This window comes from Caenorhabditis remanei, chromosome I (genome assembly GCF_010183535.1).
Source record: "Caenorhabditis remanei strain PX506 chromosome I, whole genome shotgun sequence".
NCBI classification, from domain to species: domain Eukaryota; kingdom Metazoa; phylum Nematoda; class Chromadorea; order Rhabditida; family Rhabditidae; genus Caenorhabditis; species Caenorhabditis remanei.
In genome coordinates, this window is record NC_071328.1 from 16,936,288 (window position 1) to 16,961,782 (window position 25,495).

The following is a 25,495-nucleotide window of genomic DNA, read 5'->3' on the forward strand; positions in this document are numbered from 1 at the left end:
AATGATACAATCTTGTACTTGAGTTCATCTTCTAATCAATACTTTTTCAGACAGGATAAGAGTCATGTGGCTATTTTCCAGGCCCGTGGCTATTTTCCTTCTGTCTCTTCTAGCCCTTCATTTGCTAAACTCCAGAATCTGGTAAGTCTGAAACCACTTTATTGTTCCAGAATTTATGATTTCATTCATTTCAGAATCGGCTCGCCTCTCTTCCCTTCATAGACCTCATCTTCCAATTCCAGAGCCTCTTGCAACTGCAACTACACTTCTAAAGAATTTTCTTTTTCTGCCCCCCTCCCCCCCCCCCCCCCCCCCATCTTTTGAATTCCTGCCTATCGTGCCTATCTATTCCATTATCTACTTTCCAATAACCCTCTGCACTTTCCCTTTCGAACTTCTTCTTCCTTCCCGTCTTCCCTTTCTCTAGACATTTCAACGTCCAAGCTTTCTCTCCCCCCCCCCCCCTCATTGGTACCTTTTTTGTGATTGCCTCTGAAGATTTCTATCTGGACCTCGATTTATCCCGATTTCCGCTGACTTATCCTTTTGTGAATTCCCTTCGGTTGTATCAGTGACTATTTGCCCTTCCTCTCCAAAATAAATAGATCAAAGACGGAATATATTTTAAAACACTGATTGAATTAATTACTCTCTTGTTAACAAACGTGTCAACGTCACGCCAGCCCTCAAAGCTACACCCAAGAAATCATTCCTTCCAGATCACTACGTTCCATTGTAGTCTACTCATCACAGGCTACACAATGCATTCAGAAAAAACTGTTCATGATTTCACTATCAGTGTCTGCGTCTCTCCTTATCACCAGGCTACAACATAGTCACCATAGTTCATGTACCCCCCGCAGTCTCCCCATTTTGTTCAATTCATTATTTATAGGTACTTCCTTACTTTCTAAATGGAAGAAGAAGGAAAAATGGTCCGCGAGTGGAGACGACTGAAGAAAATCGATGATCTCACTTATATGTAAGTTTTTTTTGGCTGAATTCGTTGTTCAGAACATATTTTTCCCCTAAAAACTCACTGGCGTGCCCGCGGCGCGTTTTCTTATTATAGTTTGATATGAATAGGTAAACCAAACTGTTAAAGGTTCTAGAAGACTTTTTGAGACGAATACATTTTTAGCGGTGAATGTGACTCGGAGCATCCAGCCGCCCGTGTTTTTGGTGGACATGTATTGGCTCAAGCAATGTCAGCCGCCTATTATACTGCTCCGGAAGGTTTCTATGTACACGCAGTGCATTGTTATTTTATTAGAGGAGGTGAGTAATGGGAGTGGTCTAAATATGGACTGAAATTTCCTTCCAGGCGAGGAATCGATTCCTATCACCTACAATGTAAAGATAATTCGAAACGGGCGGAACTTTGCAATCCGATATGTTGAAGCTGTTCAACACGGGAAAGTTATTCATTTGGCGGAGTTTTCATTGCAGAAGGTATATTATTGATTGGAGAGCTCAGAAAACGCTGATTCCGAATATATATTCAGTTTTTGCCCTCGAGGTCTGGTATTCGACAAAAACGAGGTCAAAGTTTGGGAAAGTAGAGGATCATTACCTTTTTAGACGTAAAGCTTGAGGTCTAAGCCTCCAAGTACTTTAAAACGCAGTTTATAATGAAAAACCAAACCAAGATCTTCAAAACTATAATAATACCTTAAAATTAGTTTAAGATTACATAGTGTTAGAACGATTTTAAAAGAAGACGCAAAATTGTTTTCAATCCTACAAATTTTGTTGAAAAAATTTGACTTTTTTTTCCTAAAGCTGCACGAAAAACACAATTCATTTTTCTTGAATACCAGGTCTCGAGAGCAAAAACTGAATACGTGTGTGGAACCAGCGTTTTCTCAGCTCTCCAAAAATATAGGACACTTATTTCTCCAAGACCTTCTCTAGTTAGCCTCTCACTTACACTAACCGTATACCTGTTTCCAGCTAGCCAGCGTCAAAGACACCTTCTCCCTCACTCCAGAATTCCCGGCACATGTACCAGGACCCGATGGGTTAATCAGCAATATCTCTGGGAGACATCAAAAAGTTGCTGAAGGATTTGACGCCCGTGAATTACGAGGACAGGTCACTGAGAGAATGGCACCAAGTCTCGAAATCCGACCAGCTGACTTGAATATGTTCTTACATGGAACAGGAGGAGTCAACCAGAAACAATATCTATGGATTAGGTATAAGATTCCTGTTGGTGAGTTTAGCAAGCTCATGTTGGCTGAGTAGACCCGAAATCTTACAGATAAATCCGACTACATGTTGAGACATGCAACTATTGTGTACTTATCCGATTTGGAATTGGTGACTACTGGAGCATTGTGTTTCAATGATAAAATGTTTAAACTGCAAACTTCTATGGATCATTCGGCCTGGATCCATCAGTATGAGTGAGTTTTCTGCAGGAGTTTGTCTGTGTGTCTGTTAGTTCGGATTTCTGGTATTAATGCAGCAGTTCTTTGTTCATTAGCTCAATTAGCAAGTCCTCTCAATTTCCAGATTTGACATAAACGACTGGATTCTATACGAACAGGAATGTGTAGCCAACTCCAACCACAGAAGTTTGATTCATGGAAGATTATGGTCGAGAGATGGAAAGTGAGTTATTGGAGCCCAAAAACCCTCAAACATTTGCACCCGAAGCAAAGAGATCGCAGAGAACGAGACGCTCTCGCTTCTCTGTATCTCTGTCCCTAGCTTCCTATCTTTCAAGGCGCATATCTCAAAAGCGTAAATAGCTATCGAATAGTTGTCAACTACAAAAATGTAGAGCTAGATTTTATCTAAACAGTCAATATAATTTCTAAGCAAACAACCCACAAACTCACATCATGCGCATATCTACAAACTGCTCTAGAAGCGCGTGCTCCTCAATCGACATCTTACTGATTTGAATAGAAAACTCGAAATTTTTGTTGTTATTTAATGTGGATTTGTTAAAGTGTGTTTTAAATTGTTTAAAATCTTTCAAAAATTAATTTTCCAGACTCATAATGTCGACATCCCAAGAAGCACTGATCTACAAAGTTCAACCGAGTAAAATTTAAATAATTAATCATTTTCATATTCTGTAATAAATTAAGTTTTTACAACACTTTTTGATCTTTAACACAGTTTGTTCAGAGAAATCAAAATCTGACGTTCCTGAGGCGCGTTTGGGGTTTTTTCTGAAAGAAAGGAGAAACATTGCAGGTTTTCAGTTTTTTTTCACAAAAATCAGTGTCCCAGACATTTTAACCTTTTTAGTCATGTTTTTATGCCTAATCCTTGATTTGACCTACTTCTGTACCTCCAATTAGTCCAGAAACGCGCCAAACGGGTGCAAAACAACTCATTCATTCAAAACACCCGGCTTGGCCTCATAAACGTCACTCTCCGTTCGAAAGCACGCTTGTTTACACGTAGTTCATGCCAATCTGACGCAATATGACTCAAATCTAAAATTGCGAAATTGGAAAGGCTGAATTTATAAGGAATCGACATATGAATCGACTCAGAATTGCTTCTTTATTCATTTTTAATAATTTTCCCGATTTGCTTTTGTTTATTCAAATTAAAATCCAGCTAAATCTGAAATAGCAATGCTTTATTCACATTTCCTGTTGATTTTTGACCGTACTCCTCCAAAGTGTCGTAAGGTGTGGTACATTGACACGCTCACGCAATACTGCAGACTCAGTGGAAAATTTATTTTTTTGGTGATTTTTATTTTAGTTTTCAGGTTTTCTCAGTCAATTTTTCATATCTTTCCTGATTTTTGTTATGAAAATTAAGCTTAAACCTCGAATTATCGGTTTTTCAAGCATTCGACCATAATTTTCCGTCAAATCACTGGGAATTTCAGTCCTAAACTGGCTGATTTGTGAAAATTTTTCTTTTTGGCATAATCTCACATTTTTGGGTTTTTTTAATATGAAAATGGTGCTTCTGAATAGAATTATTGTTTTTCAAGCTAAATTCTATGAATTTTCTCCGATTCGACGAGATTTTAAGTTAAAACTGAAAACTCGTTGAATTATTTTCCATTCTTCACTTTTCCCTCTTTTTTACTTGTCTCATTTTTTTCACCTTAATCATCCTATTTTTTCTTCCAGGTAACCAAAAAATCATGGCGGACGCAAATCGCCCGAAAACTGAAAAAGAACTGAAAAAAGAAGCCGAGAAGGCGGCGAAAATCGCCAAGTTCGAGGAGAAACAAAAGAAGTTGGCTGAGCAGAAGGCCAAGGCAGCAGCCAGTGATAAGCCTGCTAAAGAGGTAAATTTTAAATTTTCTCTGGTAGAAAACTCGAAAATCTCAGGGATTTTGATAAAAAAGCTGTAACTTTCGAGCGATTCTTTGAAATTTTCGGTATTTCCAGGCCAAAGCCAAAAAGGACCCAGCCGCCACTGCAGTTCCTGTGGATAACACTGCTCCGGGACTCAAGAAGGACATCTCCTCCGATATTCCATCCGCATACTCGCCAAGCTACGTAGAATCCGCGTGGTATTCGTGGTGGGAGAAAGAAGGATACTTCAAGCCAGAATACATTGATAAGTTGCATCCAGGCGCCAATCCGGAGTCGTTCGTCATCTGTATCCCACCTCCAAATGTGACAGGAACTCTTCATGTCGGACACGCGTTGGCAACGACTGTCGAGGATACGATCACTCGATTCAATCGAATGCATGGAAAGAGAACACTCTTCAATCCAGGATGTGATCACGCTGGAATCGCCACACAGGTCGTCGTCGAGAAACGACTGAAACGTGAACGTGGATTGACTCGTCACGATTTGGGACGTGACAGATTCAATCAGGAGGTGTGGCATTGGAAGAACGAGAAGGGAGACGTCATCTATGATCAATTCCGCAAGTTGGGAGCGTCTGTCGACTGGGATCGAGCTGTGTTCACGATGGATCCGAAGATGTGTCGTGCTGTCACAGAGGCATTCATTCGGATGCACGAGTCGGGAACTATCTACAGATCGAATCGATTGGTCAACTGGAGTTGTGCATTGAGATCCGCCATTTCTGGTGTGTAGTTGTGAGAAAATAGACGAAAAACAACCAGATATTAGAGAAAATAGACTGAAAACCTCTGAAAATTTGCAAAAATGAGAAAACTTTACTCCTCGCTTTGAAATGTTGTATACGATTCTCAGTGATTTTAAGCGGAAAATCTTAGGCGTCAGAGCGCCTCCAGACTTACGGATGCCCGAAAATTTCATTTTTTCACTCAAGTTATCCATACTTCCTCACCGAAAAAACCTCAATTTTCCTCATTTTCAGACATCGATATTAAAGAAAAATTGACTGAATTAGCTTAATGACCCGATTTTTCAGGATTAAGAATAATTTTTGCACAAAATCTGCTAATATCACCTATAATTCGCAAATTAGGCGCCAGAGACGCCCCAGACACATTTGGACACCCGAAATTTCAAATTTTGCTCCCCAAATTTTATACTTTCTCACCGAATTTCTACATTTTCAGACATCGAAGTCGACAAGAAGGACCTGACCGGCTCCACACTCATCGCCGTCCCGGGATACGAGCAAAAAGTCGAGTTCGGAGTGCTCAACTCGTTCGCCTACAAAATCGAGGGATCCGATGAGGAGATTGTCGTCTCAACGACACGTATCGAGACAATGTTGGGAGATTCTGGAATCGCCGTGCATCCAGACGATCAGAGATACAAGCATTTGGTTGGAAAGAAGTGTATTCATCCGTTCATTGCTTCCCGCGAACTTCCGATCTTTGCCGATTCGTTCGTTGAGATGGAATTCGGAACTGGAGCCGTCAAGATCACTCCAGCACACGATCACAACGATTATGAGGTTGGAATCCGTCAGAATCTTCCATTCCATAATTGTATTACGGATGACGGTCTGATTTCCAATGGATGCGGACAATTCTCTGGAATGAAACGGTTCGATGCGAGAAATGCTGTTATCGAAGCGCTGAAAGAAAAGGGTTTGTATAGAGGAAAAGAGGATAACCCGATGGTTGTTCCAACATGCTCTCGCTCCAAAGATGTCATTGAGCCAATCCTTAAACCCCAGTGGTACGTAAAGTGCTCTCATATGGCCGAGAAAGCGGTCGCCGCTGTCGCCAACGGAGACCTTCAAATCATCCCGGAATTCCATAAAGCCACGTGGAACCGATGGCTCGAAGCTAGCCGTGATTGGTGCATCTCCCGACAGCTCTGGTGGGGACACAGAATTCCTGCGTACTTTGTGAGCTTTGCCGATGGGCGGGAGCAACCGTTGCCAGAGGAGAACTATTGGGTGTCGGCGAGAACTGAGCAGGAGGCTCGTCAGAAGGCGGCGAAGAAGTTCCAAGTCCCAGAAGCGGAGATTTTGTTGAAATGGGATGAGGATGTGTTGGATACTTGGTTCTCATCGGGAATGTGGCCGTTCGCCGTGTTTGGATGGCCTGATAACACCAAGGATATGGATTTATTCTTCCCGTCGGCTGTGTTGGAGACTGGACACGATATTCTCTTCTTCTGGGTCGCTAGAATGGTGTTTATGGCACAAGAGCTGACTGGAAAACTTCCGTTCAAGGTTTGGCTTGAAATCAGTTCAAAAATAAGCGTCAAAAGTGTGCAAGGCTTCTGGATTATAGGTTTTTATATAAAAAATATCTATTTTAACAACAAAATCGCATCAAAGACACGCCAGACACTGGAAACAGCTTGTCTGGCATGTCTTTAGTGCTATTTTTAATGGAAAATTGTCGAAAAGTGATATATTTGTCTTTTTTTTTCTATAAAACCACAAATCCAACATCAAAGTTTTTATTGCGCTTCACTTCATCTTGACGAGCTTCGGACTCTTAAAACGCGTCAATGGTGCGCGAGGCGTATTAGAAAAATCCCGTTTTCAACCCGTCTTGAGTGTCTTTGACGCGTTGTTTTAGATTTTGGTCTAGAAAATAAGTTCAGAATGTGAAAGAACACACGTCTGGCGTTCCTTCTATGTACGAGCTTTCAAGTTCACAAGCTCTTGTGAGGCGTAGGAGTTTTTAGCGTCTGAAAAATTGCCTGGTGCAAATTTTAAAATCAACATTCGCGTCAGAGACACGCCAGACACCTCTAGCTTGCCTGGCGTGTCTTTGGCGCTATTTTTAACGAGGAGATCTGAAAATGGAGATTTTTGCCTTTTTTTCCTATAAACCCTCGAATAATTTAATCAATTTCCAGGAGATCCTCCTCCACGCAATGATTCGAGACGCTCACGGCCGTAAGATGTCAAAATCACTCGGAAACGTCATCGATCCACTCGACGTCATTCGTGGAGTCACTCTCGAAGGACTTCAATCCCAATTACTCTCGGGAAATCTTGACGAGAAAGAGATTGTCGTTGCGAAGGCGGGACAAGCACGTGACTATCCAGATGGAATTCCAGAATGCGGTGTCGACGCTCTTCGTTTCGCTCTTCTCGCTTACACTTCCCAGGGAAGAGACATCAATTTGGATGTTCTCCGTGTCCAGGGATATCGATTCTTCTGTAATAAAATCTGGCAAGCCGTCCGTTTCTCCCTCAATCAATTCGCCGAGAAACCCGATCAGAAGCCATCTTTCAACATTGATCTCTCCAAAGCCACGCCCACCGATAAATGGATTCTCTCGAAGTTGGCCAAGGCTGTTAAGGAGACGAACGAGACGTTGAAGGTGTACAATTTCACACAGGCAACCACTGTCACCTATAATTTCTGGTTGTACGACTTCTGTGATGTCTACATTGAGGCTATTAAGCCAGTTCTCTATGGAGGTGTGTAATCGAGGGGCTAAGCATCTGAAAATAGACTCATTTGTCTCTAAATCTTGGCGTTTTTAGCTGTAAAATTGATTCATATTTTGTCAAAGGCGTTCCAGATCACTGAAATTTAGTTGCTGACTGTCTGGCTTGCCTTTAGCGCGTTTTCAAACAATAATTTGACAGTCAACGCGAATCAGCTGGAGTGTCTTTGGCGCATTTTTCAGATTTCAGTGGAAAATCGTAGCCAGAAAATCCTAGAAATGAAGTTCAGAATGTGGAAAAACACTTTTCTGGCGTGCTTTCTACGCGTTTTCAGATTCTTCTGAAAAACTGTCTGGTGCACGTTTGACGCGTTTCCCATATCTAGGATTTTCAGAAAAAGTGTAGTTTGTAGTTTGCTGAATGGCTCGCAGTCGACGCTTTTCCTCAGAACTTTTCCGCGTTTTCTAGTACAAAGTTTAGATTTTGCTTATTTTTCCCCATAAAAACAGTAAAATGAGCCACTCATAACCTCTATCATATAACTATTTCCAGACAACGCCGACCTCCGCCAAATCGCCATCTCCGTGCTCCACCTCTGCGTTGACACTGGTCTCCGTCTGATCTCTCCATTGATGCCATTCATCTCCGAAGAGCTGTGGCAACGTCTTCCGCGACTCGCCGATTCGGATTACTCGTCTCCATCGATCATTGTTGCTCAATATCCATTGACTGAGAGATATGAGAAGTATCAGGATGAGAAGTTGGAGGCGGCGTTTGAGTTCGCCAAGGAAGTTGTTGGAAAGGTCCGATCGTTAAGAGCGGATTATGATTTGACAGCAAGGACTAAGATTAGCAGTAAGTTTTCGTGAAGAATCAGAAAATAGCATATTTTCACCCATATTCCACATACCTATCTGTATGGCTGAAAGTCCAGATGTCTCTATAGCTAGAAATTGAAATTTTCGGATAACGGAAATCGGCCATCTTTTGACTGAAAATCGCAATTTTTCAGCAATTTTCACCTCAAATGGGGCGAAACGCCCTATCTTTTCTTCATTAAATTTATTCCATTATTCCAGTCCAAATCCTCTCGGAAACCAACGAAGACCAAGAAATGCTTCGAGACCTCGCCCCACTCCTCGCCACCCTCACATGGAGTAAATCCGTCACAATTCTCTCGAAATCTGAAAGTGATAAAATCGAGAAGGGTTCCGCCCATATCGCGTGTGGAAGTCGCTGTCAAGTCTATATTAATCTCACTGGGATTATCGATACTGAAAAGGAGGTGCGATAGATGGAATTCAGGAGATGATATAAAAATGTATTTTCAGATCGAGAAGCTCGGAGCTAAATTGCAAAAGAACCAGATTTCAGTGAAGAAGATCTCGGATATTCAATCGGTTGCCGACTACGAACAGAAGGTTCCATCCGGAATTCGTGCTCGTGATCAGGAGAAGGTAATCGTCCGAGAATTAGCACAAAATTTTAGAGAACTTCTGGAAGAATTAGAAATTTCGGTATTTTTACCACTGTAATCGGCTAGAAAAGGTGTCAAAGATACCCCAACCTGGCGACTTCTGAAAATCAACATTTTTCTACGTTTTTCTATCAAAAACTTTTTTTTTCATAAAACCTATTCCAAATTCTTCTTCGTAAAATTGTCCAAGAAAAGGCTGAAAATGTTATAGTATTTTTGAATTAAATAGAAATTTCTGTATTTTCACGACAATTTGAACTGAAATCGGCTAGAAAAGACGTCCAATGGTTGCCAATCCATTTCAAATAGCTGGTGAACGCGTTTTCTAGCCACAAAACTTCTGAAAATCAGCAGTTTTTCAATCAAAAAACCTCCAATTTTTACATAAAAGCCCTTTTTTCCCATAAAATCTCTTTCAATTCTTTCAGAAAGCCTCCCTGGAAAAGGAAATCGAGAACATCACGGCTGCAATCGCCCAACTCAAAGCTCTTAACTAATTTCCGTTCTTTTTTCTTGTTAATTAATTCATTCGTTTCCCTCTCCACTATATATTCAAATATTTTATTGTTTGTTTCCCACCATTTCCCTCGTTTTCCCTCCTTGTTTTCTCCCCTTTATAGTTTTCCACATATAAATGTAACGTATCGATTTTTGTATGTGTCTCTGTCAACTCCTCCGGTTTATTTATCATTGTTTTCACTGCTTTTTCTGTCTGAAATGTTCGCCGGTTTTCTCTTTTTCTTCTGCTTTCGGTAGTAATAGTAAAATTCCCCCTCCCATTGTTTTCAGCCCCTTTTTCTCTAATTTGGCTCCCCCAACAAGAAGTCAAGTCAAAAAGCCAAAACACCCCCATTTTCCCACCGAGAGCCAAAAAACCAAAATTTTTTTTGGCTCCCGATTTTTAGCTCGGATAGCTGCTCGGACGAAATAAATTATTCCCTGGGATGGGAATTTTTCGTTTCGTTGCCCCCCTCTTCCACACCGCTTTGCTCCTCACTCCTCTCCATTTCGAAAAACTCTGATTTCTCTGCGTCTCTCTTCTCTCTCTCTTCTTAGCTCCAGAAGATAGAGATAGAGAGACGCAGAGAAACTCCACACTAAATAATCAAGAAATGGAGAGAGTGAGGGAGAAAACGGGGCCCCCTTCGCTCCGTTTCTCCATTTTTCTCCAAAAAAGGAGAAGCGGAGAAGGCGGGAATCGATAACGTCGTGTCGTGTGCCCTGGATGCTAGGAAGAAGAAGAAGAAGAAGAAGGCCTCTCTCTCACACGGGGCAAAGAGAACCAACGACGACTACTACTAGTAGAAGAAGGAGACTCATTTCTGTCTTCCTGACTCTTTTCGCCCTTTTTTCAAACCAAATAATCGTTTTCTGAAGCTTTTATTGAGTCTCTGCGAGATTCAGACTCTCAAAACGCGTCAATGGTGCCCCTGTCGTATCAGAAAAGTCGTGAAAATCACTTTTTCGATCCGGCTGGCGTGTCTTTGGCGCGTTTTTCAGATTTTTGTCTAGAAAAGGAGTTCAGAATGCGGGAAAACAGATGTCTGGCGTGCCTTCCACGCGTTTTCAGATTCTTCTGAAAAACTGTCTGGCGCAAGTTTGACGCGTTTCTCCATATCAAGGATTTTCAGAAAAATATGTAGTTTGTAGTGTGTTTGATGCGTTTTTCAGAATTTCGAAAAATTCAGGTTCTCAAATATTGGAATTGAAAATCTGGCTTGCTTTTGACGCGTTTCTCGAAGGTTAATAGATTCTGAACAAATATGAAATTCTGTCTGGCACACCTTTGGCGCCTTTTCAATTTCAATGCTTTATTTAGAGTTGTTTTGTAGTTTGTAGTCTTGTTTCTTAAACTCTTCATTCTTCATTCCACGTGTCACCTGACATTTCCATAATTCTCTCTCATTTTCTTTCCCCCTCTCCATCTCACACACTCTCTCTCTCCCTGAGTTTTTGAATAAAATCGAATTAGTCCCTCCTCTTACTCTTCTTCTTTTGGAAGCTCTGAGAGAGAAAAATTAGATTAAGTGGGCGGAGTCTCGGCGCCTCCGCCCACTTCTAACTTTTCCTCTCCCCTTTGAGTCTTCTAAATGAGAAAAGCTCAGTTTTCTTTTCGTTTCGTTTCTCTTTTTTTCTCAAATTTTCCAATTAGTGATTTTTTCACCTGAAAATTGAAACCAATTAAGGATGGGAGACTACGACTATCTCATCAAATTTCTCGCACTTGGAGACTCGGGAGTCGGAAAAACGTCGTTCTTGGTGAGTAAGAAAAAGGGGATTAGAGTACGGATTAGTATAAGTGGTTAGAGTAAAAATAGGGCTATATTTTTGTAGTTGATGAATTTTTGATAGCTCCGCCCACTTTTGGGATATGCGCCTTTAAAGATGGCTAGCTGTGACTTAAAGTTACCTAGGGAAGGCCTAAGAGAGGATAACTTGGGTGGGGTCAGCACCTGAGTGTTACAGTATACTTAACCAGTTCTGAAATTTGAATGGATGAGTAGATCAAATCAAGAGCTACATTTTTTTAGTTGAAAACTGTTTGTTAGCTCCGCCCACTTTTGAGATACAAAAGTTTGCACCTCCCTATATTGAGTACCTCAACTTCAAGCGCGTGTATCTCAAAACTGGGCGGAGCTAACAAAAAGTTTTCAACTAAAAAAATGTAGCTCTCGGTTTTCTCTACAAAACTAGCTAAAATTTTAAACCAACTGTCCACTCCTGAGAGCGTGACGGAATCTCAAACAATATTCCTCAATTTACACTGGCAATTTACATTGACAAAATTGTCATTGTAAGTTAGACTGCGTGTATCTCAAAAGTGGGCGGAGCTATCAAAAAGTTGTCAACTACAAAAATGTAGTCCTGGATAATTAAAATAAATGATTAAAATTTATTCCCCATTTCCAGCACCGCTACACAGACAACACATTCACCGGCCAATTCATCTCGACAGTCGGAATCGATTTCAAGGAGAAAAAAGTGGTTTACAAGAGTTCACGTGGCGGGTTCGGTGGGCGTGGCCAGCGGGTTTTGCTCCAGTTGTGGGATACCGCAGGACAGGAGAGGTTAGTTGGGAGACTACAGATACTACAAAACTGGAGCACTTGTAGCGCGTTATCAGGACACTGAAGCCTTAGAACTTACAGAATCATCAGCCAAATCTTATTTAAGCGTCGAAAATCACACGTTTCCAGAAAACTTCGATTATCTGGCGCGCCTTTGACGCCTAACCAAACAAACCTTATGTTACAAAAAAAGCGCCAATCGCGCCCCAGAAGGATCGATAAACCTCACAGAATCATCGAGTCAAAGCGCGCTACCCTATAGCATCGTAGATCAAAACTACCGTAATCCTTGTCATCCCTTAGGGAGTATGTCTAGACACCTACAATTATTTGAAAAATTATATGTACGAATTATTGTCAGCGTCTAGAAAAATTCAAAGAATGTGTCTATTTTCAGATTCCGCTCTCTGACGACAGCCTTCTTCCGTGACGCGATGGGATTCATTCTGATATTTGATATCACGAATGAGCAATCGTTCTTGAATATCAGAGACTGGTTGTCTCAGTTGAAAGTGCACGCTTATTGTGAGCAACCGGACATTATCATCTGTGGAAATAAGGCGGATTTGGAGAATCGGAGACAGGTTAGCACCGCACGTGCTAAGCAGTTGGCGGATCAGTTGGGGTAAGACAATGTTTAAGAACTGGGACGGAGGAAAAAATGTCGAAGCGTACTAGAATCGTGGTTAGAGATCGCATTGTCTGGGATTTACAGTGAGAATCTAAAAAACATGCACACAAAAGATGTCTATAAGTACAATCTAAGGACTGAATTTAGAAATTGACTAAATATACCGACCGCGTACTAGGCACCCCAGACACAAAACAAACTACAAACAACAAAAGTTGGCATCAAAAACTAACCAGGGAAGGTCATAGAGTCAGTTTGAAGTTATCTATGTCATTAGAAAGCTGAGAAAACGCTGATTCCAAATATATATTCAGTTTTTGCCCTCGAGGCCTAGTATCCGAGAAAAACGAAATCAAAGTTTTGGAAAATGACAAATTATTACCTTAGCACACCCTTCCTCACATCACGCCGCCGATAATATAGTCCAACCTTTTTTCGAACTTTAATCTTCGAAAGCAAAAACTGAATATACAATTAAAATCAGCGTTTTCTCGGCTTTCCAATAGCATAGGTCACATCCTAAAACTACACACTGGCTCTGACCTTTCCTAGTAAAACACCTACTTAAAAAAGGTTAACTACAATATGTTTGTTTTATCCATCTAGAAAACGACACATGTTGTGACATGCTTTCAAATTTTTTTTTCAATTCACACTACACGGCTACTTTAAAAGCGCTGGTATCTCAAAAATTATTAAAAACTGAAAGATTACTTGATTCATTTCCAGCCTCCCATACTTCGAGACCTCTGCTAGCACCGCCGTGAACGTCGAAAAATCCGTGGACTGTCTCCTTGACCTGGTAATGCAACGAATCCAACAATCTGTCGAAACGTCGTCACTTCCACTATCCGAGTGCCGTGGAGTCAGTCTGGATGGAGATCCGAATGCGACCAACTCCTATTGTGCTAATTGTTAGAGACTCTTGACAATTTCCCTTTGATTCTTTCTGGGCTTTTTGGGAACGTTTTGTGACATTAGCTGTCGCAAAACGTATTTACTTACTAATTTAGATAGTTAATTGCATAATACAAACTACAGAATTTTATAAATTTCACTTTTCAAGTCGTTAATAAGAGATGAGGCTTAACTGAGGAAGTGCACTGGTACTGTAGATAGCCGTGGTTGAAATTACCAAACTTCTGACTTTGTTTTCTCAAAACTTAGTGAGCTTATTCAAAAAAGATTTATATATTCGAAATCATCAAATTCTCAGTTTTTCAATGATATATAACACAATACCCATTTATCATCAGAATCAGTGTTCCCATCCCCTGAAAACAACCTCCTATCAATAGAGCGCACTTTCCTCTCCCCCTCTCTACAATTGTCATCATTTCTTCTGTATTACTCACCTTCTGATTCTTTATTCCTGTTTCCCACACCACCCGTCCCCCACTGTCCCCATATCTTTCTCTTTTTTCTCTTTTTTCCACATTTTTTCTTTTTCTCTCACAGAATCTAAAATTCATCCGTTTCTGAAAACTTATCGAAGATCTCCCTAATTAATAAATCACCAGATAAATATATTTATTTCGAAATCTTTCGAAATTCTTCTGTGATGCCTTGGGCGCGTTTAAGGGTAGGTGGAGAGGTGATGAAATACCTGCTACTTCTCCATTCTTGTCAACACCCGGATAATTGGCGCCAAAAATCGAAACTCAAAAGTTTTCTAATTTTTTGAATTTCCTTCTCCGAAACAGTCACATTTTCGACTATGTTTCAGAATTAATAGAAATTCTGAAAATCATCAAAAAATGTTCACATTTTCGACGAAAAATTTCAATTTAAAAATGTCGAGAAAACTTGGTTCTTTTTTTGAGGCCGGGCCTTGACAAGTGTGAGTTTTTTCTCGATTTTAAATTAGACCAACCTCTACAGCGTTTTTTAGCTCACCTGAGAAAAACGGGCCAAAGACGCGCCAGAGTTATTAGTCGAATATGCAAGCTTTAAGTAAAACAAACCTGATGACGTCTTTCAACACTGCCACTGTTTTTTGTCATGTGAACGAGTGGAAGTTGATGAAAGATGGCATCAGGCCGCCTGCAGGGTTATAGAGAGGAATAGATAGAGTTGTGTGGGTCGAATAGATAGGGAATGGGAATGGACACGACGCATTGTTATAGAGCATTTGCATAGGAATAGGTGATGGTAGTGATGAAGAATAGGTCTTGGTAAATATCACGAGAGGTAGACGACTCCAGAAGGCTATTAGAATAGAATATCGGTGGGGATGGTCCTGAAAATGTGGACAATAATATTTAGATGATAATCAATTTTCTTACTTTCTTAAACTCAGAATTTGCCATATTTGTAACTGAGGATCGAAAAAATGATAGTTTGTTCCTGTTACACATGTTTTCAGTGACAGCGCGGCGCTATGCTATTTCACTTTTTCCCACGAGTTCCGTTGAGCGCGTTTTCTGTGAACTTCCTACAAAGACTAACATGATCTAGTATAGGTTGACTGACTACTGTATGCTCTGGGAGATCTTCCGAGTAAGCTGGGATAAACTTACTGTAACTGCTTTTATCCTAAACGTGGTAAGTAGCATAGGTAGTACGGATGGTTGAAATCAAATCTTAGGCTTAATATAAATCCGCTCTATTGGACTTTCAGAAGTTGTCGAATTTTTTTGATTCATACACTGTGTTTGTCTTGAGTTTCGCTTCACGCCTGCAGAAAGTTTATCCAATAAGACTTCTGTTTCAGAATCCCGACGATTCGGAATCTAATAAAAAATCTTTGTGTCATTACAATCAAACGATTGCCCAAATGAAAAACCAATAATGCAGACCCAAAACGTGGTCTCGAAGCTCGCGAACTGCCACTATTTCTTCAATAGACGAGTCGCAGTGTGGGGAGCTTCGTCACCACATTGCCGGCATATAGTAGAATGAACTATACCTGTGTTATAAATATAATAGATACACATACAGGAATAGGAATACCAATATTTAGAAATTTCAAATAGTAATGCAGTAAATACCCTCCACTGAATTTTTCCTTTTGAATCCTATTTGTCGTGTAAAAACGTAAGAAGACTTCTCGGTTCTTGTGAAATACGAGCGAGGCTCTTAGTGTGTCATGTAAAAGGTCGGTTGTACCCTCTAATTAGGAGATCTTTTTGTAAATTGGAGCCATGAATGTGTACTAGGAATAGAGCTGAGATTTAAGCTATCTACCGGGATTGTGAGGGCTCAAAAAATTCGTAGTCTCCAAAATTTGATATCAAAAATGATAAATACCTTTACAACTGCGTTCTAAACACTGAAACAAAAAGAATAGCGTGTGAAACTGAGCGACGCAGAGAAAACTTTAACTAGAAGATATGTGGTCTTTCTATTCAGATCATACCAACGCCTAGCTCAAAAATTTCAAGAGAATTCAACAGAGCCAATCAACAAAGCCAGAGAAATTTCTGAGAAAATGAGCAGATGTAATAAGAAAGTGGGAGGAGATTATACCTTTCACACGCGAGTACGTGTTTCCATAGCAACATTTCTTTGACCTCCATCGCCTCGTCTTATGATACTAATCCTGTATATAGCACGGCTCGCTGAGCTGTTTTAATGAGGACACTCGTACGTATATGAGGCTATATCTAGATACGGTGTTCACTGGTATGAATATAATTTAGTATTACTGCAGCTGCTACTACTCTACTACTATACATTCCTAATCCAACCTAAAAGACCACCGAAGTAGGTCCTATCCTCCAGTCCAAAACTAATCATTGAGAACTTAGTTTGTACTGGGCATAGGTTACCTCTTTTGGTGTCGAATATCTTTTTTCCATTTTCGGAGGTAGGTTATTGGTTAAGTTACATATTCTTAAAAGGAAAAAGGAAATATCGAAGAAAGCCATCTTGGAACTTGGCGTATTTATGCGCGTCAAATTTGTTAATTTAATTCATGAAAAAGTTTAACACAGTGACATCTTGCAATGTTTGTACGGGACATCAGTCAACGAACTAAAATATCTGAACGCTGTCTGACTTCTAATTGGTTTCCTACAACAAGTATAAATTTTGAATTGGCTTGAAATAAACGTTTTACCCATTCGCGACCTAATTTTGTCATAAAAACCAGAGCAAAAGTTATGACAATATGCATAAGCTAGTTTGATAGGTATAATTAGCCGTAATAAAATTGTTATGTAAAATGAATTGAGCAATTTGAGCAGGGCTTTTTTATTACATCTGTTTAGATTTTAGTTGCTCATAGTAGCTAGGGATTTGTTCAAAAAATGAAAATCAGCCCAGCAGGGATATCGAGAGTAAGAGACTCAGATTCGAAATGCACGTTTTAGTATCGTTCTGAAACAAAATAGGGACAACTCTACAGTCAGAAAGTCAGACAGGAAATGTTTAGCCAAATTACACTTGTATAAATCATGAACGACTAATGCGGTTAACAATAAAAACGTCGGTCGCCTACAATTCTACAAGATGATGTACCGAAAAATCCAGAACTACTGTCATACTAGAAATTCCAGATGAGCAGTAAGCTTTTTTCAGTAAAAAAAGGAGCTTAAATCTCTCTGCTACAAAAAAAGTCACAAGAGCTCTCGGAAATGAAGAAGGCGTATTATATCTGCCAAATGTATCTATTTCTAACACACATGAGTGCACTGTTGTTATAGAAACCAACTCCATTTTATGGGTTTTCTGAATGTCTCTCCAATTCTCGTGCTTTCATTCACTCATCACGAGGTAGTCCTCTATGTGTCTGTTGCTGAGCGAGACTGCTCAACTTGGCACGGTACCGAGTGGCTCTCCGTTGTTCAAAAATAGACTTTGTATTCTTTAGAGTCGCTACGCAACGGTGTCACTCAGACAGATTTTCAAGTGGATGATTTTATACTCCCTCCACACAAACATCCTTCAAGCTTGTTCGTCTTCTATTCACGATGTCTCGTAATATCAGGGACCAACTATTTTATTCTGAATATGTATTCATGAACAGACCTTCGAAACTGATCTGGCTCCTTTGGTTTAACCTATCCGGCATTCCAAAGCTAGGTTGAACCATGGAAGGCGATCACCTTTGTTGAATTCAGTCTGTACCATAATTTTTGGGTGAGTTTTTAGAAACCACAGTTTTGTCTCTATCAAGGCAGCTTACTGGAGAAAATGTTTGTAGACGCGCCAGCCAATAAAAATAGGTGATTTCTTTCAGTTTAGGTGTAGAGATGTACCTCCACAATTTCCATAATAACACCAGCTGTCAAACTAAGTGTGCCATTTTCCAAATAATTTCCTTTTCTCCTGTTAACAAGACTTGAGCATGACAAGATTAATATCAAGTACACCCATGGCAGCTTAGATGCTACAAACATCTCAGAATATAATCAGCTGCTACAAACACAAATTCTCGCATATCTCCTTGTTTTCATTATATTTCATCTTGGTTTTGACAATCTTTCTAGAGATAATCCCCTGCTCACTCGATGAAAAGGTACACATGCACTTTCGGTCGATCAGGTCTCAAACAATGTTAAATGGAATTGAATTGTAGTTTGTCACTGAAAAACATAACATTAAACTTCCGATAACTTTTCAAGACAAACTTTCAAAAATTGCCAACTTTCTGAAGAACGATGATTTTTGGTGATTACAGATAAAGAAGCATGCCGAAGTCACCAAAGACATTCTGACAACAAAATTCCTCAGCCGGAACAGATACCAGTACTCTCTTATTTTTTCATGTTCTATCTATTCTTCTCGCCACAAGGTCAGTTTCAACCCCACACGACTACAAATGAAGTAAACAAGCGTAACTTCTAGAAACAGAATGACCACGCCCTTCCCTTTCGCGCTATCATAAAATGGGAAGAAACATTTGGTAAGATCACTTTTTTCGAAAGAGTTCGTCAAACTTCTTATGTCTATCTATTTATCTATTCACTTGAATTCCATATTTCTAAAACCGCAACGATTGAAAAATACCTCCGAAACAGAACGTTTCATTTCTGTACAAAACTAATCAAGACGCATCAGTTTGTACTAATGGAACGATCTGTTTTGGGTTATATGGTATGAATTGACTTTTTTGGTAAGTAGATACTTATAGAGGAACAAATCACTCAAATACTTGAAAGCTTGACTACAAATTCAGCTGAGAAAGAGTTCGTGGTAAGTAAAAAAAATTCTGAACCGTAGGAAATATCTCTTTTTCGTAATAACTCACCCATTTTTGAAATATAAGCAAGACATCTTGCCGGAAGACAATCCAAGCAATAGAATGCTGCTCATTATCCTTTTCTGTGAATATCGCTCATAACTAGAGTGTTCCGGATCTTGCACCAAAGTTGGTACTGTATCATCGTATGAAGCTAATCATCGCGATATGGAGACAATCACGACAGCATTTGCAATAGTCTGAGTTTTTTTCATTATTGACCACAAAATACGAGCGAGTTGGATGCTATGCATCCAACCCATCAAGTCTTCACAAAAACTACGAGCGAGTTGGGTGTGAATACAGGGTGCGGCAGAATTACCCGCACAAAAGTTTGACGCCATAAAGCAAGGTGATTGACGCAATTCTGGTGCGCGTATTATTTCAAATTTTGTTAATCATATTATTTTTTATCATTCTGCCAAAATTCAGATCGATCGGTTTTGTTTTCGGTAAATGGCACCGCCGAGTCCACATCGCTCTTCCATTTTGAACCTTTTCAAAGCAGGAGTCCCTCCGGTTGACATCATTAAAAGTCTCGGAGTCCCAAGTAGAACCGTCTATGGTTAGGTTTCTAGTTTCAAAAAGCTTGGCACATTTTTGGATAGATGTGGGAGAGGAAGAAAAGCAACAATCGTCACTCCAGGCCGGATCAAAGCTGTGAACGCGAGAATCAGAAGAAATCCAGTTCGGAGCATCAGAAAGATGGCGAAAGGTATGAAAATTAGTTCACGTTTGATGGAAAGGGTCGTCAAAGACAAGCGGAAGCTTACTTGCTATCGTGTACCAAAAGCAGCCATTCTCTCGAAAGCTACAAGGAAGAAACGACTCGAAAGGTCAAAAAAGCTCCTTCCGCGCACGCGCAATGGTGAACACTTGGTGACAGTGTTCTCCGACGAGAAGCTGTTCACCGTACAGGCAGAATTCAATCCTCAAAATCATTGAGTACTTGCTGAGATGCCTGAGGAAGCTTTTGCCAACAAAAGGACCATACATCAAGCTTCTCATCCCGCTAGTGTGATGGTTTTTGGAGCAGTGTGTGCTGATGGCAAGCCACCATTGCTTTTTGTCGATCAAGGAGCCAAAATCAACAAAGAAGTCTACATCTCGCAGATTTTGGAGAAGACACTTCTTCCCTGGGCTCAGAAGTACTTCAATAGATGTCACTGGGTGCTCCAACAAGACGGTGGACCAGCACACACAGCCAAGTTCTCGCAACAGTGGTACGAGACCCATTTGCCTGCATTCATCCCGGAGGACGAATGGCCACCGTCCTCCCCATACCTCAATCCTTTGGACTATTCCATCTGGGGTTTTACAAAACAAGGTCAACGCTAAATCCCACTAAAGTATCAAGGCGCTGAAGAATACCCTGGTCAAGGAATGGGGCCCTTTGTCGCCAAAGTACCTGCGTGCAACCATCGATGCCTATCCTAGACGTCTTCGTGCTGTCATCGAAAAGAGAGGTGGTCGGATGGAACAAGATTACCTGATAATTGTTGTTATGCTCATGAATAAACTTTTTGTTGATTCCCATGGTTTTCTGACTTTTACTTTTTTAGATATAGCACTTATAGCTTGTGCGGGTAATTCTGCCGCACCCTGTACACCTAACCCATCAAGTCTTCGCCTCCACGACTAAAAAAATACGAGCAAGTTGGATTTGAGCTGAAAACGCGGTTTTGTATCAAGGAAAAGGCAAATTCAATTAAAACTGTAACCGTGGCGGAGCCCATTGACAATATTGAGCCGTGCGCCTTTAATGTAGGTTTACGAGGGATGCTGTAATTAATTTTTTTTTTGGAAGTTAATGTTTTCCACTAAAAACTATTTTTTCTATTTTAACTTTACATATTATCGATGAATAGTTAAATTTTTGATTTTTAAAAGGAAAAAACTGCTGGAGGCTGAGTTGTCTGAGGAATATATTACCTTGGAAAAAGAACGTAAAAATGTGTAATTTTAGGATCTTTTACAAGTTTTAATGCTGCAAAGTAACTTTTCCGCGGAAAATCCTTCGAAATTAAACTTTTTTCAAAATTCCCTTCTAAAAATGCAATAAATAATAGATCTATTAAAAACCAGTAGAAAATAGTGCGTTGTTAAGGAAGCGCATCAATTGAAGAAACGTCATTTCGAAACAGTTTTTAATATTTGGAATAATTCGTAAAATTAAGAAAAGTAATGGTAGACGTATGACCGTAGTCCACATCACTGAACACTGTGGATGTAAGGCGGAACTCGAGCGTCCACCTGCCCGATTTCCTGGAGGGATAGATTAGCGACTCGTGGGATATAAGAATATCAGAATAGAATAGGAGAATATGTATTCCCTGTGATTGACATCTTCCCAATGACCTTAGTTGTAGAATGGTTATCAAAAACATCATCTGAAATAGAAGAAATTAACGTATTCAAAGTGCTAAGAGACCTCAGAAACCTTGAGTCTTGTGATCAGTCAATGTTTATCATTTTAACTTTGTTTGAAATATTACTTCCCGTAATCATTCCGGAAAGAACCCAATCTTTTGTAACTCAGCCAGTTTTCTGTATCTTCGGATGCAGATTTTTCTGTCAAACTGCTAAACAAATTAGCTAGAGTACGGGCATTTTTCTACTAAATTTTCAGGAGCATCTGCTTGCGCTTCCTTTTTTGCTTTGTATAGGACGTACTTATTTATGTAAACACATTTTTCACAAAACTACTTTATGACAAAAAGAGAGGAGAAAGGTGGGGGACATTTAAAAGGAGAGTGTTTTCAAAATAAATGTAAAATATATATATTTATATGAAAAAATATAATTAAAATTAGTTTTTTGACGAAGAACATTTTCAGACGGGGAGGGTGTGGCAACGGGACAGGGAAGACTCAACTTTGCTAGACAAAAGTTGGGAGTAACAGGAAAAAAAGAAGACTAGACGGGTCAAGAGGGATTGAAAAGAAGAACGGAAATTTTGGGAAGAGGGGGGATGTTGACTAGAATATTTTGATATTGATAGGGTAAGGATTTTCCGTGGATTTTCACTGAATCCATTAAATCTATAATTTTTACATTTTATTATTAGGGGTGTGGGAAGAAAAGGAGAAAAGGGGGGACGGGGGCAAGAAGACAGTAAACACTAAAACCAAGTGTCCTAAATTATAGGCGGTTCAGTTTGTAAAAATACAAGAATAAGTTGGAAAAAAGGAAACGTGAGAGATAGAGAAAGAGAGAAAGAAGAAAAAGTAAAGCATCTTAATAATATTTCTCGAGAACAGATAGGAAAGGTGTGGGAACTTGGGCTGTGGAGCAGAGCCTATGAGCACCCAGGCCTATCCATCAAGAGAACGTTTTTTTGGCTGGATTTGAGAGAATGAGTCATTTTTGGGGAAGGGGGGGGGGGGGGGTGGAATAGTTTTTTTAGTGGTACAACATATAGCCATCGGAGGACAGGACAAAAATAAAATAGGGGAGCGGGTATCTTCAGGGGAATAGGTGATGAAGGACTTTGATGTAAAGGGGAGGCTTAAAAGATGAAGACAGAGAGAGAGAGAGATTAAAACTCGGCGAACTCTTTGGAGCATTTCTCGGTACCCGAGATGCGAAGTGGCTCCTCCTCGTAATCGTCAAAGTTGGAGGCGTCACCAGGTCCACGGCATTTTGGAAGGAATGGAGCTTCGATCTAGAATAATGTGAGGATGAAATAATTGTGTGGGATTTTGAGTATGCAAGTGCGCTCCTTTTACATTTCTATAATGAGTATGTACAATTTTTGGATAGCCAGCATATTAAGTTTAAAAGAAAATGTTAGAATTTTTGAAAGAAACACTTCTACTCTATTTCATGCAAACTCAATATGTTATTTTGCCTCTGCACCGTGGAGCGCACTTGCATACATAGATTGAGAAAAAATAAGAAAAAAACCAAACCAAGTTGTAAATGTATAGTGTAATCAGAGAAAGAAGTAGAAGAAGCATGCTCCATGTTACATCACTAAAATTCCACAAATAACTCCGCCAGCTGCGGTGTTGGAGCAATCACGAATTCCGTTGGCTCTTGAACTTCTTCCACAAAATGACGCGTATCGTCTGGACCATTGACTCGTGGATACAGAGCCTCGAAGAGCCGTCCGTTGGATTCTCCTTTGGAGAATGAGGGCGGCGTGATCTACAACGAACCATCAGTACACGAGACTACACGATACGACACAATAGAAGGGGTAGGCAGAAGTAGAAAAGAAACATAAGGATAGAGACATGCAGACAGACAGATATACAGACAGACATGCACTAATTTGTTCAGAACATCGAGGAGCGACAGTTTTTGATTATCTAGGTTTCAAAATCTCCTCTAAGTGTCTGCCACAAATCTATGGTTCACTCCATTCCGAAAGGGTTGATTGAATAATTGAATAATTAGTTTTAATTAGACTCACCTTTTTCTGATAGATTGCAATCCAGTCGGTACTTCCGAACCATTTGTGGTTTTTGATGTCGGCAACTCCGTTCTTCAAATTTCCGTAACGTTTTGTCAAGTCGACTTGAAGAAGATTCTTGAGCAAGTCCTTCAACTCATTGGAGAAGTGAGACGGGAATTTGACCTGTATAACAGAAAACTGTATTTTTAGCAGTCCCTAGTCATCTATCCTCACCTTTCCTGACACGATCTTCTCATAGATCTGGATTGGTTGATCGGCGAAGAATGGTGGATATCCTGCAGCCATTTCATAGATCAACACTCCAAGTGCCCACCAATCGACAGCTTTGTTGTATCCCTTTGACAAAATGATCTCTGGTGCCAAGTATTCTGGAGTGCCGCACAAAGTCCACGTTCTTCCTTTGACACGTTTGGCGAATCCGAAATCGGTGATCTGAATATAAATATTGAAGAAAAATCTGAAGAAAGAAGAGAGACGTATTCAAAAATACAAATATATAATCTCATCTATATCATTCCATATAATCCGCTCTCCACTTGTGTCAAACTGACATCTCATATCTCTCTAATCGGATTATTCAATGTTATATATATATGCCTACCTTCAAGTATCCGGTGGAGTCGATGAGCAAATTCTCTGGTTTAAGATCACGATAAATCAAATCCAACGAGTGAAGATATTCGAAAGCCAAAACGATTTGAGCAGCGTAGAAGCGAGAGTGTGGCTCAGAGAAACGTCCGATTCGGCGGAGATGTGAGAACATTTCGCCACCGGAAATGAATTCGAGAACCATGTAGAGATTTGAGTTGTCCTGAAAGTTATTTTAAGATACTAAAAATCATTTTTCAGCATTTTCTTTTCCCAACTTGCTATATAATTAGGTTTGTTTGTCGAAAAAACTTGTTTATCCCCGTTTTCTTAGAATCTCATGTCCACCCACATAGTATATGGAGACACATACATACATATAATTAGGATTCGTATTCATAAGTTTTCAGCCCACTCAAAATCTTTTCGTACCTTGAACGAGAATGTCATGTTGACCAAAAACGGAAAATCGATGGCTTGAAGGATGCGCTTCTCGTTCAACGTGTGCTCCACTTGTTTGAGTTTGACTACCTGAAAAAGAAAAATTAAAGAAGTTTCAGACAAAACCGTAGTTAGCCTAATTACCTTTTGTTTGTCAAGAATTTTCATGGCATAATAGTTGCCGGACTGTTTATGTTTGACAAGCATCACCCGGCCAAACGAGCCGGTTCCCAATGTTTTTATCCGATCGAAATCGTCGAGACATGCCGTGTTCTGAAAATATGCAATGGTTTGAGCAAGAACTGTGAATAGTTTTTGACTTGAACTGCCATTAATTTAAATTTTGGAATTCTCCTAATAACTTAATCCTACATAAACACACAAACATTAGGCTGTGGAGTCAACGAGTGGTCCTCTTCTCCTTCGGGCTCCTCCTCATCATCATAGCTCTCACAACTTCCTTCAGAAGAGGACGGCGTTGTGAGATCGGATTCAGATTCAGATTCATCGTTATCGTCTTCCGAGGAGCAAGACGTCGTACACGAGGAAGTGTTAGTGTTGGTTGTCAGCTCGTCGGTTTCAGATGAGCACAACGATGAGGACGAACAACGGCGGGATGATGGCGCCGATGAGATTGTCATTTGGTGCTAGCTACACTGCCCTTGACAAGGGATTAGCCAAAAGGGATGAGGAGGAAGGCAGGTGACTAGTTGTCGGGGTGATGATATACGAAGGCGTGGCGAAACGACGGATAAGAAGGAGAAGAAGACGTTAAAGGAAAAGCAGAGTTTTCTTGCTCATTTCTTTTCTATGCAATCTCAATCTATTTCTTGAATGTTTCTATATTCACCTAATTCGCATTATATTCAATACACTTCCTTTCTGGCACGTATGGCGTCATTCAAGTAGTATCTGAGGTATCAAACAATCACCTGAGACAAAG

At 40.1% G+C, this 25,495-nt stretch overlaps 6 protein-coding genes and 1 pseudogene across 7 annotated transcripts; 4 read left to right on the plus strand and 3 right to left on the minus strand.

The window, feature by feature from the left end:
- Positions 1-914: 914 nt before the first annotated feature.
- Positions 915-3,065, plus strand: GCK72_003559 (uncharacterized protein; the record flags this gene model as incomplete). The annotated part of the gene is made up of 7 exons (XM_003107353.2): positions 915-982; positions 1,142-1,278; positions 1,325-1,452; positions 1,954-2,215; positions 2,264-2,408; positions 2,518-2,616; positions 3,005-3,065. 7 exons carry the CDS (start codon positions 915-917, stop codon positions 3,063-3,065), a joined length of 900 nt encoding a protein of 299 aa, XP_003107401.2.
- Positions 3,066-4,126: 1,061 nt separating this feature from the next.
- On the plus strand, positions 4,127-9,717 carry GCK72_003560 (uncharacterized protein; the record flags this gene model as incomplete). Its single annotated transcript, XM_003107464.2, has 8 exons — positions 4,127-4,273; positions 4,377-5,031; positions 5,492-6,564; positions 7,203-7,773; positions 8,296-8,598; positions 8,823-9,028; positions 9,075-9,200; positions 9,649-9,717. 8 exons carry the CDS (start codon positions 4,127-4,129, stop codon positions 9,715-9,717), a joined length of 3,150 nt encoding a protein of 1,049 aa, XP_003107512.2.
- Positions 4,281-5,246, minus strand: GCK72_003561 (uncharacterized protein; the record flags this gene model as incomplete). The annotated part of the gene is made up of 2 exons (XM_053724123.1): positions 4,281-5,095; positions 5,207-5,246. The coding sequence occupies 2 exons, from the start codon at positions 5,244-5,246 to the stop codon at positions 4,281-4,283; spliced, it is 855 nt and encodes a 284-aa protein (XP_053592768.1).
- On the minus strand, positions 5,626-8,727 carry GCK72_003562 (annotated as a pseudogene). Its single transcript has 4 exons — positions 8,654-8,727; positions 8,287-8,472; positions 7,449-7,797; positions 5,626-5,958 (listed from the first exon to the last, which is right to left on the minus strand). Coding segments are annotated over exons 1-4 (942 nt in total).
- A 1,690-nt stretch (positions 9,718-11,407) lies between the features above and the next one.
- GCK72_003563 (uncharacterized protein) lies at positions 11,408-13,838 on the plus strand (the record flags this gene model as incomplete). Its single annotated transcript, XM_003107402.2, has 4 exons — positions 11,408-11,479; positions 12,131-12,288; positions 12,686-12,913; positions 13,649-13,838. The coding sequence occupies 4 exons, from the start codon at positions 11,408-11,410 to the stop codon at positions 13,836-13,838; spliced, it is 648 nt and encodes a 215-aa protein (XP_003107450.1).
- An 8,803-nt stretch (positions 13,839-22,641) lies between these two features.
- On the minus strand, positions 22,642-25,193 carry GCK72_003564 (uncharacterized protein; the record flags this gene model as incomplete). Its single annotated transcript, XM_053724124.1, has 8 exons — positions 22,642-22,767; positions 23,091-23,252; positions 23,521-23,685; positions 23,737-23,955; positions 24,125-24,334; positions 24,544-24,642; positions 24,697-24,825; positions 24,939-25,193. The coding sequence occupies 8 exons, from the start codon at positions 25,191-25,193 to the stop codon at positions 22,642-22,644; spliced, it is 1,365 nt and encodes a 454-aa protein (XP_053592769.1).
- GCK72_003565 (uncharacterized protein) lies at positions 24,745-25,203 on the plus strand (the record flags this gene model as incomplete). Its single annotated transcript, XM_053724125.1, has 2 exons — positions 24,745-24,841; positions 25,019-25,203. The coding sequence occupies 2 exons, from the start codon at positions 24,745-24,747 to the stop codon at positions 25,201-25,203; spliced, it is 282 nt and encodes a 93-aa protein (XP_053592770.1).
- Positions 25,204-25,495: the final 292 nt, after the last annotated feature.